The sequence below is a fragment of the Nerophis lumbriciformis genome, linkage group LG26 (assembly GCF_033978685.3).
Source record: "Nerophis lumbriciformis linkage group LG26, RoL_Nlum_v2.1, whole genome shotgun sequence".
Taxonomy (NCBI): domain Eukaryota; kingdom Metazoa; phylum Chordata; class Actinopteri; order Syngnathiformes; family Syngnathidae; genus Nerophis; species Nerophis lumbriciformis.
In genome coordinates, this window is record NC_084573.2 from 10,837,832 (window position 1) to 10,851,679 (window position 13,848).

Below are 13,848 nucleotides of genomic sequence, written 5' to 3' on the forward strand. Positions count from 1 at the left end.
GGTGACGGTCCGCCTTAAATGAGGTGACGTACAAAGTTAAATGAGGTGACGTACAAAGTTAAATGAAGTGACGGTCCACCTTAAATGAGGTGACGTACCAAGTTAAATGAGGTGACGTACCAAGTTAAATGATGTGACAGTCCACCTTAAATGAGGTGACGGTCCACCTTAAATGAGGTGACGGGCCGCCTTAATGAGGTGACGTACCAAGTTAAATGATGTGACAGTCCACCTTAAATGAGGTGACGGGCCGCCTTAATGAGGTGACGTACCAAGTTAAATGAGGTGACGGTCGGCCTTAAATGAGGTGACGTACCAAGTTAAATGATGTGACAATCCGCCTTAAATGATGTGAAGCACCACATTAATGAGGTGACGGGCCGTCTTAAATGACGTGAGGCACCACACTAATGAGGTGACGTACCAAGTTAAATGAGTTGACAGTCCGCCTTGAATGAGGTGACGGGCCGCCTTAATGAGGTGACGTACCAAGTTAAATGAGGTGACGCTCCGCATTAAATGATGTGACGTACCAAGTTAAATGATGTGACGTACCAAGTTTAATGAGGTGACGTACCAAGTTTAATGAGGTGACGTACCAAGTTTAATGAGGTGACGTACCAAGTTAAATGAGGTGACGGTCCGCCTTAAATGATGTGACGTACCAAGTTAAATGATGTGACGTACCAAGTTAAATGATGTGACGTACCAAGTTAAATGATGTGACGTACCAAGTTTAATGAGGTGACGTACCAAGTTTAATGAGGTTACGTACCAAGTTTAATGAGGTGACGTACCAAGTTAAATGAGGTGACGGTCCGCCTTAAATGAGGTGACGGTCCGCCTTAAATGACGTGACGGTCCGCCTTAAATGACGTGACGGTCCGCCTTAAATGAGGTGACGGTCCGCCTTAAATGAGGTGAAGGATCCGCCTTAAATGACGTGACGGTCCGCCTTAAATGACGTGACGGATCCGCCTTAAATGAGGTGAAGGATCCGCCTTAAATGAGGTGAAGGATCCGCCTTAAATGAGGTGACGGTCCGCCTTAAATGAGGTGAAGGATCCGCCTTAAATGACGTGACGGTCCGCCTTAAATGAGGTGAAGGATCCGCCTTAAATGAGGTGACGGTCCGCCTTAAATGATGTGAAGCACCACATTAATGAGGTGATGGTCCGCCTTAAATGACGTGAGGCACCACACTAATGAGGTGACGTACCAAGTTAAATGAGGTGATGGTCCGCATTAAATGAGGTGACGGTCCGCCTTAAATGAGGTGACGGTCCGCCTTAAATGAGGTGACGGTCCGCCTTAAATGAGGTGACGGTCCGCCTTAAATGAGGTGACGGTCCGCCTTAAATGAGGTGACGGTCCGCCTTAAATGAGGTGACGGTCCGCCTTAAATGAGGTGACGGTCCGCCTTAAATGAGGTGACGGTCCGCCTTAAATGAGGTGAAGGATCCGCCTTAAATGACGTGACGGTCCGCCTTAAATGACGTGACGGTCCGCCTTAAATGAGGTGAAGGATCCGCCTTAAATGAGGTGACGGTCCGCCTTAAATGAGGTGAAGGATCCGCCTTAAATGACGTGACGGTCCGCCTTAAATGAGGTGAAGGATCCGCCTTAAATGAGGTGACGGTCCGCCTTAAATGATGTGAAGCACCACGTTAATGAGGTGATGGTCCGCCTTAAATGACGTGAGGCACCACACTAATGAGGTGACGTACCAAGTGAAATGAGGTGACGCTCCGCATTAAATGAGTTGAAGGATCCGCCTTAAATGAGGTGAAGGATCCGCCTTAAATGAGGTGATGGTCCGCCTTAAATGAGACCCCGACTTAAACAAGTTGAAAAACGTATTCGGGTGTTACCATTTAGTGGTCAATTGTACGGAATATGTAATGTGCAACCTACTAATAAAAGTCTCAATCAATCAATCAATGGTGACGTACAAAGTTAAATGAGGTGACTGTCCGCCTTAAAGGATGTGAAGCACCACATTAAGAGGTGACGGTCTGCCTTAAATGACATGAGGCACCACACTAATGAAGTGACGTACCAAGTTAAATGATGTGACAGTTCACATTAAATGACGTGACGGGCCGCCTTAATGAGGTGACGTACCAAGTTAAATGAGGTGACGCTCCGCGGGCCGCATTAATGAAGTGACGGTCCGCCTTAAATGAGGTGAAGGATCCGCCTTAAATGAGGTGACGTACAAAGTTAAATGAGGTGACGTACAAAGTCAAATGAGGTGACGGTCCACCTTAAATGAGGTGACGGGCCGCCTTAATGAGGTGACGTACCAAGTTAAATGATGTGACAGTCCACCTTAAATGAGGTGACGGTCCACCTTAAATGAGGTGACGGGCCGCCTTAATGAGGTGACGTACCAAGTTAAATGATGTGACAGTCCACCTTAAATGAGGTGACGGTCGGCCTTAATGAGGTGACGGTCGGCCTTAATGAGGTGACGGTCGGCCTTAAATGAGGTGACGTACCAAGTTAAATGATGTGACAATCCGCCTTAAATGATGTGAAGCACCACATTAATGAGGTGACGGGCCGTCTTAAATGACGTGAGGCACCACACTAATGAGGTGACGTACCAAGTTAAATGAGTTGACAGTCCGCCTTGAATGAGGTGACAGGCCGCCTTAATGAGGTGACGTACCAAGTTAAATGAGGTGACGCTCCGCATTAAATGATGTGACGTACCAAGTTAAATGATGTGACGTACCAAGTTTAATGAGGTGACGTACCAAGTTTAATGAGGTGACGTACCAAGTTTAATGAGGTGACGTACCAAGTTTAATGATGTGACGTACCAAGTTAAATGAGGTGACGGTCCGCCTTAAATGATGTGACGTACCAAGTTAAATGATGTGACGTACCAAGTTTAATGAGGTGACGTACCAAGTTTAATGAGGTTACGTACCAAGTTTAATGAGGTGACGTACCAAGTTAAATGAGGTGACGTACCAAGTTAAATGAGGTGACGTACCAAGTTAAATGAGGTGACGGTCCGCCTTAAATGATGTGACGTACCAAGTTAAATGATGTGACGCTCCGCAGGCCAAGTTAAATGAGGTGACGGTCCTGGTTAAATGAGGTGACGGTGCGGGTTAAATGACTTGACGCTCCACGGGCCGCCTTAAATGAGGTGACGTACCAAGTTAAATGACTTGACGCTCCGCGGGCCGCATTAAATGAGGTGACTGCCGGACTAAATGAGGTGACGATCTGGTTAAATTAGGTGACGTCCGCCTTGAATGAGGTGTGGGGCGCAATAATTGAGGTGATGTACCAAATTAAATGACGTGGAGGGCCACATTAAATGAGGTGACTTACCAAGTTAAATGAGGTGACGGGCCAAATTAAATGAGTTGAATGAGGTGACGGGCCGCCTTGAATGAGTTGAATGAGGTGACGGATCACTTTAAATGACGTGGGGGCAACATTAATGAGGTGATGGACCACGTTAATGACGTGGCTGACCGCTTTAAATGACATTGCAGGCCACATTAAATGATGTGACAGGTCTCATTAAAGAACACGATGGACCAAATTAATGTGGGTCCGCTTTCAATGACGTTGCAGGCCACATTAAATGATGTGACTGACTACATCAAATTTAAATGAGTCGGCGGGCCTAGAGTTTGACACAGGTGGTGTACATTATCTAAACAAAATTGATCAGACTCCATTTTCTTGGTCTTCTCCAGTCCAAACACGTCGGCCTGTCCGCCTTCCCGGCGTCTGCAGAGGCCAAGACGCTGGCGTACGAGGAGGAGCTGGTGCGTCGGGAGGCGCAGCACAGCACGGAGCTGAAGGCCATGCGCAAGGAGCTGCGTGACGGCGACAGCCAGCAGCTGGCCTTGAAGAAAGAAGTGCAGATCCTGAAGGACAAACTGGAGAAGACTCGGAGAGAGAGGTGTTTCATCACATTCCTATTTTACCTGCTGACTTTTCTGGCCATCTTCCTCTTCCTCCACAAGTGATTGTAACATGGAGATCTTGTCCCACTTCACCCATGATAATTATATTACCTATATTTTCACCCTGTCTCTTTGTTCTAAAACACCAAGACATTTAGTTGCAGGTGTAAAGTGGTCTCCATCTTTGCCAAAGTAGTGCTCACCTCCAGAAGGCAGACACTTAATGCTGAGCTCACTGCTACAAGTGGCTCTCAAGTCAGGTTCAGCTCAGGTGTAGGAGAGTTCTCGCCCAAGTAAGTTCCAACACTTCAAGCGACATGGACTTCAGGACACGCAGGTTATCACACTTCAACTACTCTTACACATTGTTGGATTTGAAGGAGGCGTTTAGGTCAGGGCACCCCGGTTATCACACTTCAACTACTTGTACACAATGTTGGATTTGAGGGAGGCATTTAGGTCAGGACACCCAGTTTATCACACTTCAACTACTTGTACACAATGTTGGATTTGAGGGACGTGTTTAGGTCAGGACACCCTGGTTATCACACTTCAACTACTCGTACACAATGTTGGATTTGAGGGAGGCATTTAGGTCAGGACACCCCGTTTATCGCACTTCAACTACTTGTACACAATGTTGGATTTGAGGGACATGTTTAGGTCAGGACACCCTGGTTATCACACTTCAACTACACATACACAATGTTGGATTTGAGGGAGGCATTTAGGTCAGGACACCCTGGTTATCAGACTTCAACTACTCATACACAATGTTGGATTTGAGGGAGGCATTTAGGTCAGGGCACCCCGGTTATCAGACTTCAACTACTCGTACACAATGTTGGATTTGAGGGAGGCATTTAGGTCAGGACACCCAGGTTATCACACTTCAACTACTTGTACACTATATATACACATATAAATGAATTACATTATATATACATGTGTAAAATGTGTATTTAAATGTATATATTATATACATACATGTGTATATAAATGAATATACATGTACACATTCGTATATATAATTTATATATACATGTGTATATATAATATATATACATTTATATACACATATGTATGTATATAACATGTTTATATGTAAGTATGTGTGTATTATGTGTGTGTGTGTGTATATACGTATATGTATATATATATATATATATATATATATATATATATATATATATATATATATATATATATATATATATATATATATATATATATATATATATATATATATATATCGTGACCGCACAAAGGAATGATTTAATATGGTATTGAAATATTTGCAAATATTAAAAGTGAACATTGGTACTGTAAATCAAAGTAGACATTGCTACTGTCAGAGCCACCCAACAACACCCAAGCAGTCATTTGTTTGACCTGCACTTGTCCAATTTGAAGTGTCCCCAGTTGCACTTACCAAATATGATGATTCTTAATATTATGAGAATAATGATGCCATATTTAACAGTTTGTTTCTCCCCCTCAACAGTCAAAGTGAGCGGGAGGAGTTTGAGACGGACTACAAGCAAAAGTATGAAAGAGAGAAAGTTCTGCTCACTGAAGAAAATAAGAAACTTTCCAGTGAATTGGAGAAGGTAAGAATTCACACTTGACAAAACAAGAAATGATTGCATATTCTAGTTTCTCTTGAATTGTTTCCAGCCAAAACATTCCCTCACCTCAGGCCACCTCTGTGGGCCGCTCGTACGCTTTATCGCATTCCTCTCCCCACAAACCGGCCGTCTGTAACCCGCAGAAAAACACCCCGGAGCTTTGGAAAGGTCCTTGGAAGTTCACCAAATGTCTCGGACGTATGGAACTAAGTTTGGCTTGAGGGCCGCTTGGAACAGGGACTAATATGAATATCACAGTGGTGACAGTATAAAATGAAAACTTGGGTCTGTGTAGTTTTTTTCTGGCACTTTTTGAATTGCAAGCGCGACAAATGTGATCCTCTGTGGCTACCGAGCACCACATTTTAAAACGGAAGTCTCTAGCGCATGCCACCAGATACGGAGACGTCCATCATGACAGGACGCATGTAAAAGTTCCGAGAACCCATATTTGACTTACGTCGGCCATTTTTAGGCCAAAAACAGGGGTCGTACTTGAACAAACTCGTCCTAGGGACTATGACTGAATGAGTTGCAGTTAAAATGGCAGCTGCGAGACAGATGGACGAGGATAAGTTATGAAGGAATTTTGCCTACGCTGTAGGATGTGGGCGTGGCCTGGCGCCAAACTTTGATCTGATGGCTCGCCACAAAACTTTCTACATTTATAACAGGAGATGTCCGATATTATCGGCCGATAAATGCTTTAAAATGTAATATCGGAATTTAACGGTATCTGTTTCAAAAAGTAAAATGTATGACTTTTTAAAACGCCGCTGTACAGAGCAGTTTCGTCTCCCAGTCATACTTGCCAACCCTCCCGATTTTCCCGGGAGACTCCCGAATTTCAGTGCCCCTCCCGAAAATCTCCCGGGGAAACCATTCTCCCGAAGTTCTCCCGATTTCCATTCAGACAACAATATTGGGGGTGTGCCTTAAAGCAGTGTTTTTCAACCACTGTGCCGCGGCACACTAGTGTGCCGTGAGATATTGTCTGGTGTGCCGTGGGAAATTTTGCAACTTCACCTAATTGGTCCCAAAAAATATTTTTTTGCAAATCAATAATTATAATCTGCGAATAATGTGCTGTTAACGAGTGTCTGTGCTGCATAGAGCTCGGCGGGTTAACCATGTAATACTCCACGTCACTAGGTGGCAGCAAGTAGTTCATTGCTTTGTAGAAGTCGGAACGTGTCGAGGATGGTTTGTCGTGATCCCAATATGCAGAGCACAGCGGGAGAAATAAAATGGGATGCAATGATTAAACCAAAAATGAACAAAAGGGAAAGGAAAAGGCACTGAAGCTCAGGGACGGCTATGCAAAACAAAAGCAAAACTGAACTTGCGACGAGGTAAACAAAAACACAATGCTGGACGACAGCAAAGACTTACTTTTACCATGAATTGATTTACTTGGACCCCGACTTAAACAAGTTGAAAAACATATTGGGGTGTTACCATTTAGTGGTCAATTGTACGGAATATGTACTGTACTGTGCAATCTACTAATGAAAGTTTCAATCAATCAATCAATCAAAATACAGCGTGTGGAGCAGAAATGGCGTCCACAAAGTTTATCCGTACATGACATGACAATCAACAATGTCCCCACAAAGGAGGATAGCGTACGCACAACTTAAATAGTCTCTATTGCTAACACAAAGCAGGTCAGGCAATAGCACTCAAAGGAAGGCGTGAAGCTGCTACAAGAAAACAAACAACAAAACAGGCAGGAATGGTCACCAAAATAACAGCGCAAGACAGGAACTAAAGCACTACACACAGGAAAACAACAACGGACTCAAAATAAGGCACGACAACCTGGTGGAGTTTCATTTTTGAACCTTTTCTGCTGGTGGTGTGCCTCCATATTTTCTTTATTAAAAAATGTGCCTTGGCTCAAAAAAGGTTGAAAAACACTGCCTTAAAGGCACTGCATTTACGTGCCGACCCAATCACATAATATCTACGGCTTTTCACACACACAAATTAATGCACTGCATACTTGGTCAACAGCCATACAGGTCACACTGAGGGTGGCCGTGTAAACAACTTTAACACTGTTACAAATATGCGCCACACTGTGAACCCACACCAAACAAGAATGACAAACACATTTCGGGAGAACATCCGCACCGTAACACAACATAAACACAACAGAACAAATACCCAGAACCCCTTGCAGCACTAACTCTTCCAGGACGCTACAATATGCACCCCCCGGTAGCCCCCCACCTAAACCCCACCCCGCCCACCTCAACCTCCTCATGCTTTCATGTCCCAAATTCCAAGCTGCTGTTTTGAGGCATGTAAAAAAAATAATGCACTTTGTGACTTCAATAATAAATATGGCATTTTTTTCCATAACTTGAGTTGATTTATTTTGGAAAACCTTGTTACATTGTTCAATGCATCCAGCGGGGCGTCACAACAAAATTACGCATAATAATGTGTTAATTCCACGACTGTATATATCGGTATCGGTTGATATCGGAATCGGTAATTAAGAGTTGGACAATATCGGAATATCGGATATGGGCAAAAAAGCCATTATCGGACATCTCTATTTATAACTCGCCTCCACAAATTGGGATCTTGATGAGAATTGGGAGAAATGATGACGGTGACACCCTGAAGTTCCGGATCAGGCAGTACCTTTTCGTTTCTATTGGTGGTGGGTGGAGCCTGGCGGAAAAAAACCTGCACAATCAACCATCAAACTGTCATTAAGATGATCAGATCTTCTTCCAAACTGATATCACGCTTGTAGGTCGGGGTTTGATCATGACCACACGCTGATATCGACACCAATATCGCCCCCTTGTGGTGGAAAATGATTCAATCAATCAATCAATCTTTATTTATATAGCCCTAAATCACAAGTGTCTCAAAAGGCTGCACAAGCCACAACGACATCCTCGGTACAAAGCCCACATAAGGGCAAGGAAAAACTCACCCCAGTGGGACGTCGATGTGAATGACTATGAGAAACCTTGGAGAGGACCGCATATGTGGGTAACCCCCCCCCCTCTAGGGGAGACCGAAAGCAATGGATGTCGAGTGGGTCTGACATAATATTGTGAGAGTCCAGTCCATAGTGGATCCAACATAATAGTAAGAGTCCAGTCCATAGTGGGGCCAGCAGGACACCATCCCGAGCGGAGACGGGTCAGCAGCGCAGAGATGTTCCCAGCCGATGCACAGGCGAGCGGTCCATCCCGGGTCCCGACTCTGGACAGCCAGCACTTCATCCATGGCCACCGGACCTGTGCCCCCCCCCCCCCCCCCCCCCCCCCCCCCCCCCCTCAAGGAAAAGGGGAGCAGAGGAGAAAAGAAAAGAAACGGCAGATCAACTGGTCTAACAGGGGGGCTATTTAAAGGCTAGAGTATACAAATGAGTTTTAAGATGGGACTTAAATGCTTCTACTGAGGTAGCATCTCTAACTGTTACCGGGAGGGCATTCCATAGTACTGGAGCCCCAATAGAAAACGCTCTATAGCCCGCAGACTTTTTTTGGGCTCTGGGAATCACTAATAAGCCGGAGTTCTTTGAACGCAGATTTCTTGCCGGGACATATGGTACAATGCAATCGACAAGATAGGACGGAGCTAGACCGTGTAGTATTTTATACGTAAGTAGTAAAACCTTAAAGTCACATCTTAAGTGCACAGGAAGCCAGTGCAGGTGAGCCAGTATAGGCGTAATATGATCAAACTTTCTTGTTCTTGTCAAAAGTCTAGCAGCCGCATTTTGTACCAATTGTAGTCTTTTAATGCTAGACATAGGGAGACCCCAAAATAATACGTTACAGTAGTCGAGACGAGACGTAACGAACGCATGAATAATGATCTCAGCGTCGCTAGTGGACAAAATGGAACGAATTTTATCGATATTACGGAGATGAAAGAAGGCCGTTTTAGTAACACTCTTAATGTGTGACTCAAAGGAGAGAGTTGGGTCGAAAATAATACCCAGATTCTTTACTGATTCGCCTTGTGTAATTGTTTGGTTGTCAAATGTTAAGGTGGTATTATTAAATAAATGTCGGTGTTTAGCAGGACCGATAATCAGCATTTCCGTTTTCTTGGCGTTGAGTTGCAAGAAGTTAGCGGACATCCATTGTTTAATTTCATTAAGACACGCCTCCAGCTGACTACAATCCGGCGTGTTGGTCAGCTTTAGGGGCATGTAGAGTTGGGTGTCATCAGCATAACAATGAAAGCTAACACCGTATTTGCGTATGATGTCGCCTAGCGGCAGCATGTACATACTAAAGAGTGCAGGGCCAAGAACCGAACCCTGAGGAACTCCGCACGTTACCTTAACATAGTCCGAGGTCACATTATTATGGGAGACGCATTGCATCCTGTCAGTAAGATAAGAGTTAAACCACGACAAAGCTAAGTCTGACATACCAATACGTGTTTTGATACGCTCTAATAAAATATTATGATCGACGGTATCGAAAGCAGCGCTAAGATCAAGAAGCAGCAACATAGATGACGCATCAGAATCCATCGTTAGCAGTAGATCATTAGTCATTTTTGCGAGGGCTGTCTCCGTAGAGTGATTTGCCCTGAAACCGGATTGAAAAGGTTCACAGAGATTGTTAGACACTAAGTGTTCATTTAGCTGCTGTGCGACAATTTTTTCGAGGATTTTCGAAATAAAGGGAAGGTGGGACACCAGTCGGTAGTTTACCATGAGGTCAGGATCAAGGTTAGGTCTTTTGAGCAGAGGATGAATAACCGCTTTCTTGAATGCTAGGGGAACAGTGCCAGAGGAAAGTGATAAGTTTATAATATTTAGCACTGATGGACCTAATAATACAAAAAGCTCCTTGATAAGTTTCCCAGGAAGTCGGTCAAGTAAACATGTTGTTTGTTTTATCCCACTTACACGCTGTAATAGTTCCTCTAATGTTATTTCATCAAAAAGAGAGAGACTATTTTGTATTGCAGTATCCGTCGTAGATACAGTTGTATCTGTGTTCATAGAACCCAGTTGTAGCTGGGATGCGTTGTCTGTAATCTCCTTTCTAATGAGTTCAATTTTCTTATTAAAGAAATTCATAAAGTCATCTGCCGAGTGGGTGGAGCTATTGGGAGGAGTCCCTTGTTGGGTTAGCGATGCTACTGTACTAAACAAAAATTTAGGGTCGTTTTTGTTGAGGCGGATGAGATTTGAGTAATATTTAGCTTTAGCTAAGGTAAGCATGCGTTTATACGATATTAAACTATCACTCCATGCTTGATGGAAAACCTCAAGCTTGGTCGCGCGCCATTTGCGTTCCAACTTTCTACATGATAATTTATGAGCTCTGGTTTCTTCTGTAAACCATGGGGTGCGCCTTTTAGGGGCCCTTTTTTGTTTTAGCGGTGCTATACTATCAATGGTTTTGCGCAGGGCATTGTCAAAGTTGTTAGTGAGGTTATCAATAGAGCCGACATAATTTGGGAATGGTGCCATTACCGAAGGCAGTAGGTCAGCAAGAGTCATCATTGTGGTAGCATTAATGTTGCGGCTGCTATAGCAGTTATTATTATTATTAGTTTGTTGACAATGAGTCAGAACTTCGAATTTTATAAGGTAATGATCGGACATTACTTTAGTATACGGGAGTACCATAACTTTGGAGGTGGTGACACCCCTGACCAGCACTAGATCTATCGTATTGCCGTTGCGATGCGTAGGTTCATTTATTATTTGTGTAAGACCACAGCTATCAATTATAGTCTGGAGCGCCACGCACTGAGTGTCCGATGGGGTATTCATATGGATATTAAAGTCCCCCATTATGATTATATTGTCTGCGTGCGTCACTAGATCAGCAACGAACTCTGAGAATTCATTAATAAAGTCCGAGTAGGGCCCTGGGGGGCGGTAGATAACAGCCATATCGAGAGGCAGCGGTGCGACAGACCTCATAGTAAGCACCTCAAACGATTTGTATTTATTATTTAGGTTAGGGGTAAGGTTAAAGTTTTCATTGTATATTAGTGCGACCCCCCCAACCCCTTTTAAGGGGACGGGCAATATGCGCATTCGTATAGTTAGGAGGAGATGGCTCATTTAGCGCAAAAAATTTGTCTGGTTTGAGCCAGGTTTCGCTAAGACCAATGACGTTAAGATTGTTGTCTCTAATGACCTCATTAACTAATAACGTTTTGGGAGACAATGATCTTATGTTTAAAAAGCCCATATTATAAGTATTGGGCTGTTTTGACGAGTTTTTGTTTAAATTATCCGTAGTAGAAATATTAATAATGTTGCGTTTATTATACGTAGTGCACTTTAAATAGTTTCGACCATATCTAGGAATTGATACGACGGGAATTTTCAGATTGTTTGCTTGATGCTGCGATCGACTGAACGCATCATGATTTGCCACCTCAGTAGAATGCATATCTACCCCGGACACATTCACAACAGAAAACACATTATGTGAGTTGTGTGTTATTCTAAGAAAATTGCTATGCGTACAGGAATTATCCAGCCTGGTGCTGGTTAGTTCTAGCTTAACTGACTCCTCACCCAGACTAGCAGGCTCTGTAATTGCCTGTGACCGGGCTTGCTCTAGTGTAGTTAGTCAAATGTGACTTAAACAGTAGTCTATGTTCTTAGACAGGTTGATGGCGCCTTCCTGGTTAGGGTGAAGGCCGTCCTTCATCAGCAAGCCTGGTGATTACATGACTTCATACATGCCAACTTTGAGACCTCCGAATTCGGGAGATTGGGGGGGGGTTGGTGGTAGCAGGGGGTGTATATTGTAGCGTCCCGGAAGAGTTAGTGCTGCAAGGGGTTCTGGGTATTTGTTCTGTTGTGTTTATGTTGTGTTACGGTGCGGATGTTCTCCCGAAATATGTTTGTCATTCTTGTTTGGTGTCGGTTCACAGTGTGGCGCATATTTGTAACAGTGTTAAAGTTGTTTATACGGCCACCCTCAGTGTGACTGTTGACCAAGTATGCGTTTGCATTCACTTACTGTATGTGTGTGTCAAAAGCCGCATATATTATGTGATTGGGCCGGCACGCTGTTTGTATGGAGGAAAAGCGGACGTGACGACAGGTTGTAGAGGACGCTAAAGGCAGTGCCTTTAAGGCACGCCCCCGATATTGTTGTCTGGGTGGAAATCGGGAGAAATTCGGGAGAATGGTTGCCCCAAGAGATTTTCGGGAGGCGCACTGAAATTCGGGAGTCCCCCGGGAAAATCGGGAGGGTTGGCAAGTATGCATAACTTCCTTCCTCATGCTCTTTCTGAACTTTCTGATGGTGGGTCGGAGCATTGAGTGGGATGCAACTGCATGGCTGCTGTAGCGCCAATATCGCCCCCTTGTGGGGGAAAATGATAACAGTCATAACTTCCTTCCGCATTCCGGGATCTTGCTGAATTTTCTGATGTTGGGTCGGCCATTGTGAAGGACGTGACTGCATGTGTAATGTGTGCCCTGACTCGCGTAAAGCCCTCACAGCTTTAACTATGTAATTATTTTTAATAACCCAAAAACAAAATGCTTGAAATATTAGACTTAGACTAGACTTAGACTTCCTTTTTATTGTCATTCAAATTTGAACTTTACAGCACAGATAAGAACGAAATTTTGTTACATAAGCTCATGGTAGTGCAGGATAAAAAAGCAATAAGGTGCATATATAAATAATAAATAAATATATATATATATATATATATATATATATATATATATATATATATATATATATATATATATATATATATATATATATATATATATATATATATATATATATAAATAAATAAATATATATAAATAAATAAATAGATTACTGTACAGATAAATATATTGCACTTTTTCACATGTATGTTATATTGTCGTTTTTTATTCCAGCGATTTAATCCATTTTGGGGGGAGTTGAGGGGATAATTTAATTATGATGCGTTCAAGAGTCTTACGGCCTGAGGGAAGAAGCTGTTACAGAACCTGGAGGTTCTGCTTCGGAGGCTGCGGAACCTCTTTCTAGAGTCCAGCAGTGAAAACAGTCCTTGGTGGGGGTGGGAGGAGTCTTTGCAGTTTTTCTGAGCCCTGGTCAGGCAGCTGCTTTTTGCGATCTCCTGGATAGGAGGAAGAGGAGTAATAACCCCAAAACAAAATGCTTGAAATATTCTAAATGCATGCACAGATAATAACAGAGTTAAGCACAAAGTGTGTTAAAAAAAATATAGTCACATTCAAATTGCAATTTTTATTTATTCTGATTGTAAGAGAATTGATGAAAAAAAATGATAATAATTTTTTTTGG

The 13,848-nt window shown here is 43.2% G+C and overlaps 1 protein-coding gene across 2 annotated transcripts in view; it reads left to right on the plus strand.

Annotated features, from left to right (window-relative positions):
• The window catches only part of cdc42bpab (CDC42 binding protein kinase alpha (DMPK-like) b), a 253,034-nt gene that overhangs the window by 167,646 nt on the left and 71,540 nt on the right, over positions 1-13,848 (plus strand). For both annotated transcript variants that reach the window (XM_061987401.2, XM_061987402.2), the window contains exons 17-18: positions 3,726-3,934; positions 5,443-5,548. In XM_061987401.2, coding sequence (XP_061843385.2) covers positions 3,726-3,934; positions 5,443-5,548 — 315 coding nt within the window. The remainder of the gene's footprint in view (positions 1-3,725; positions 3,935-5,442; positions 5,549-13,848) is intronic.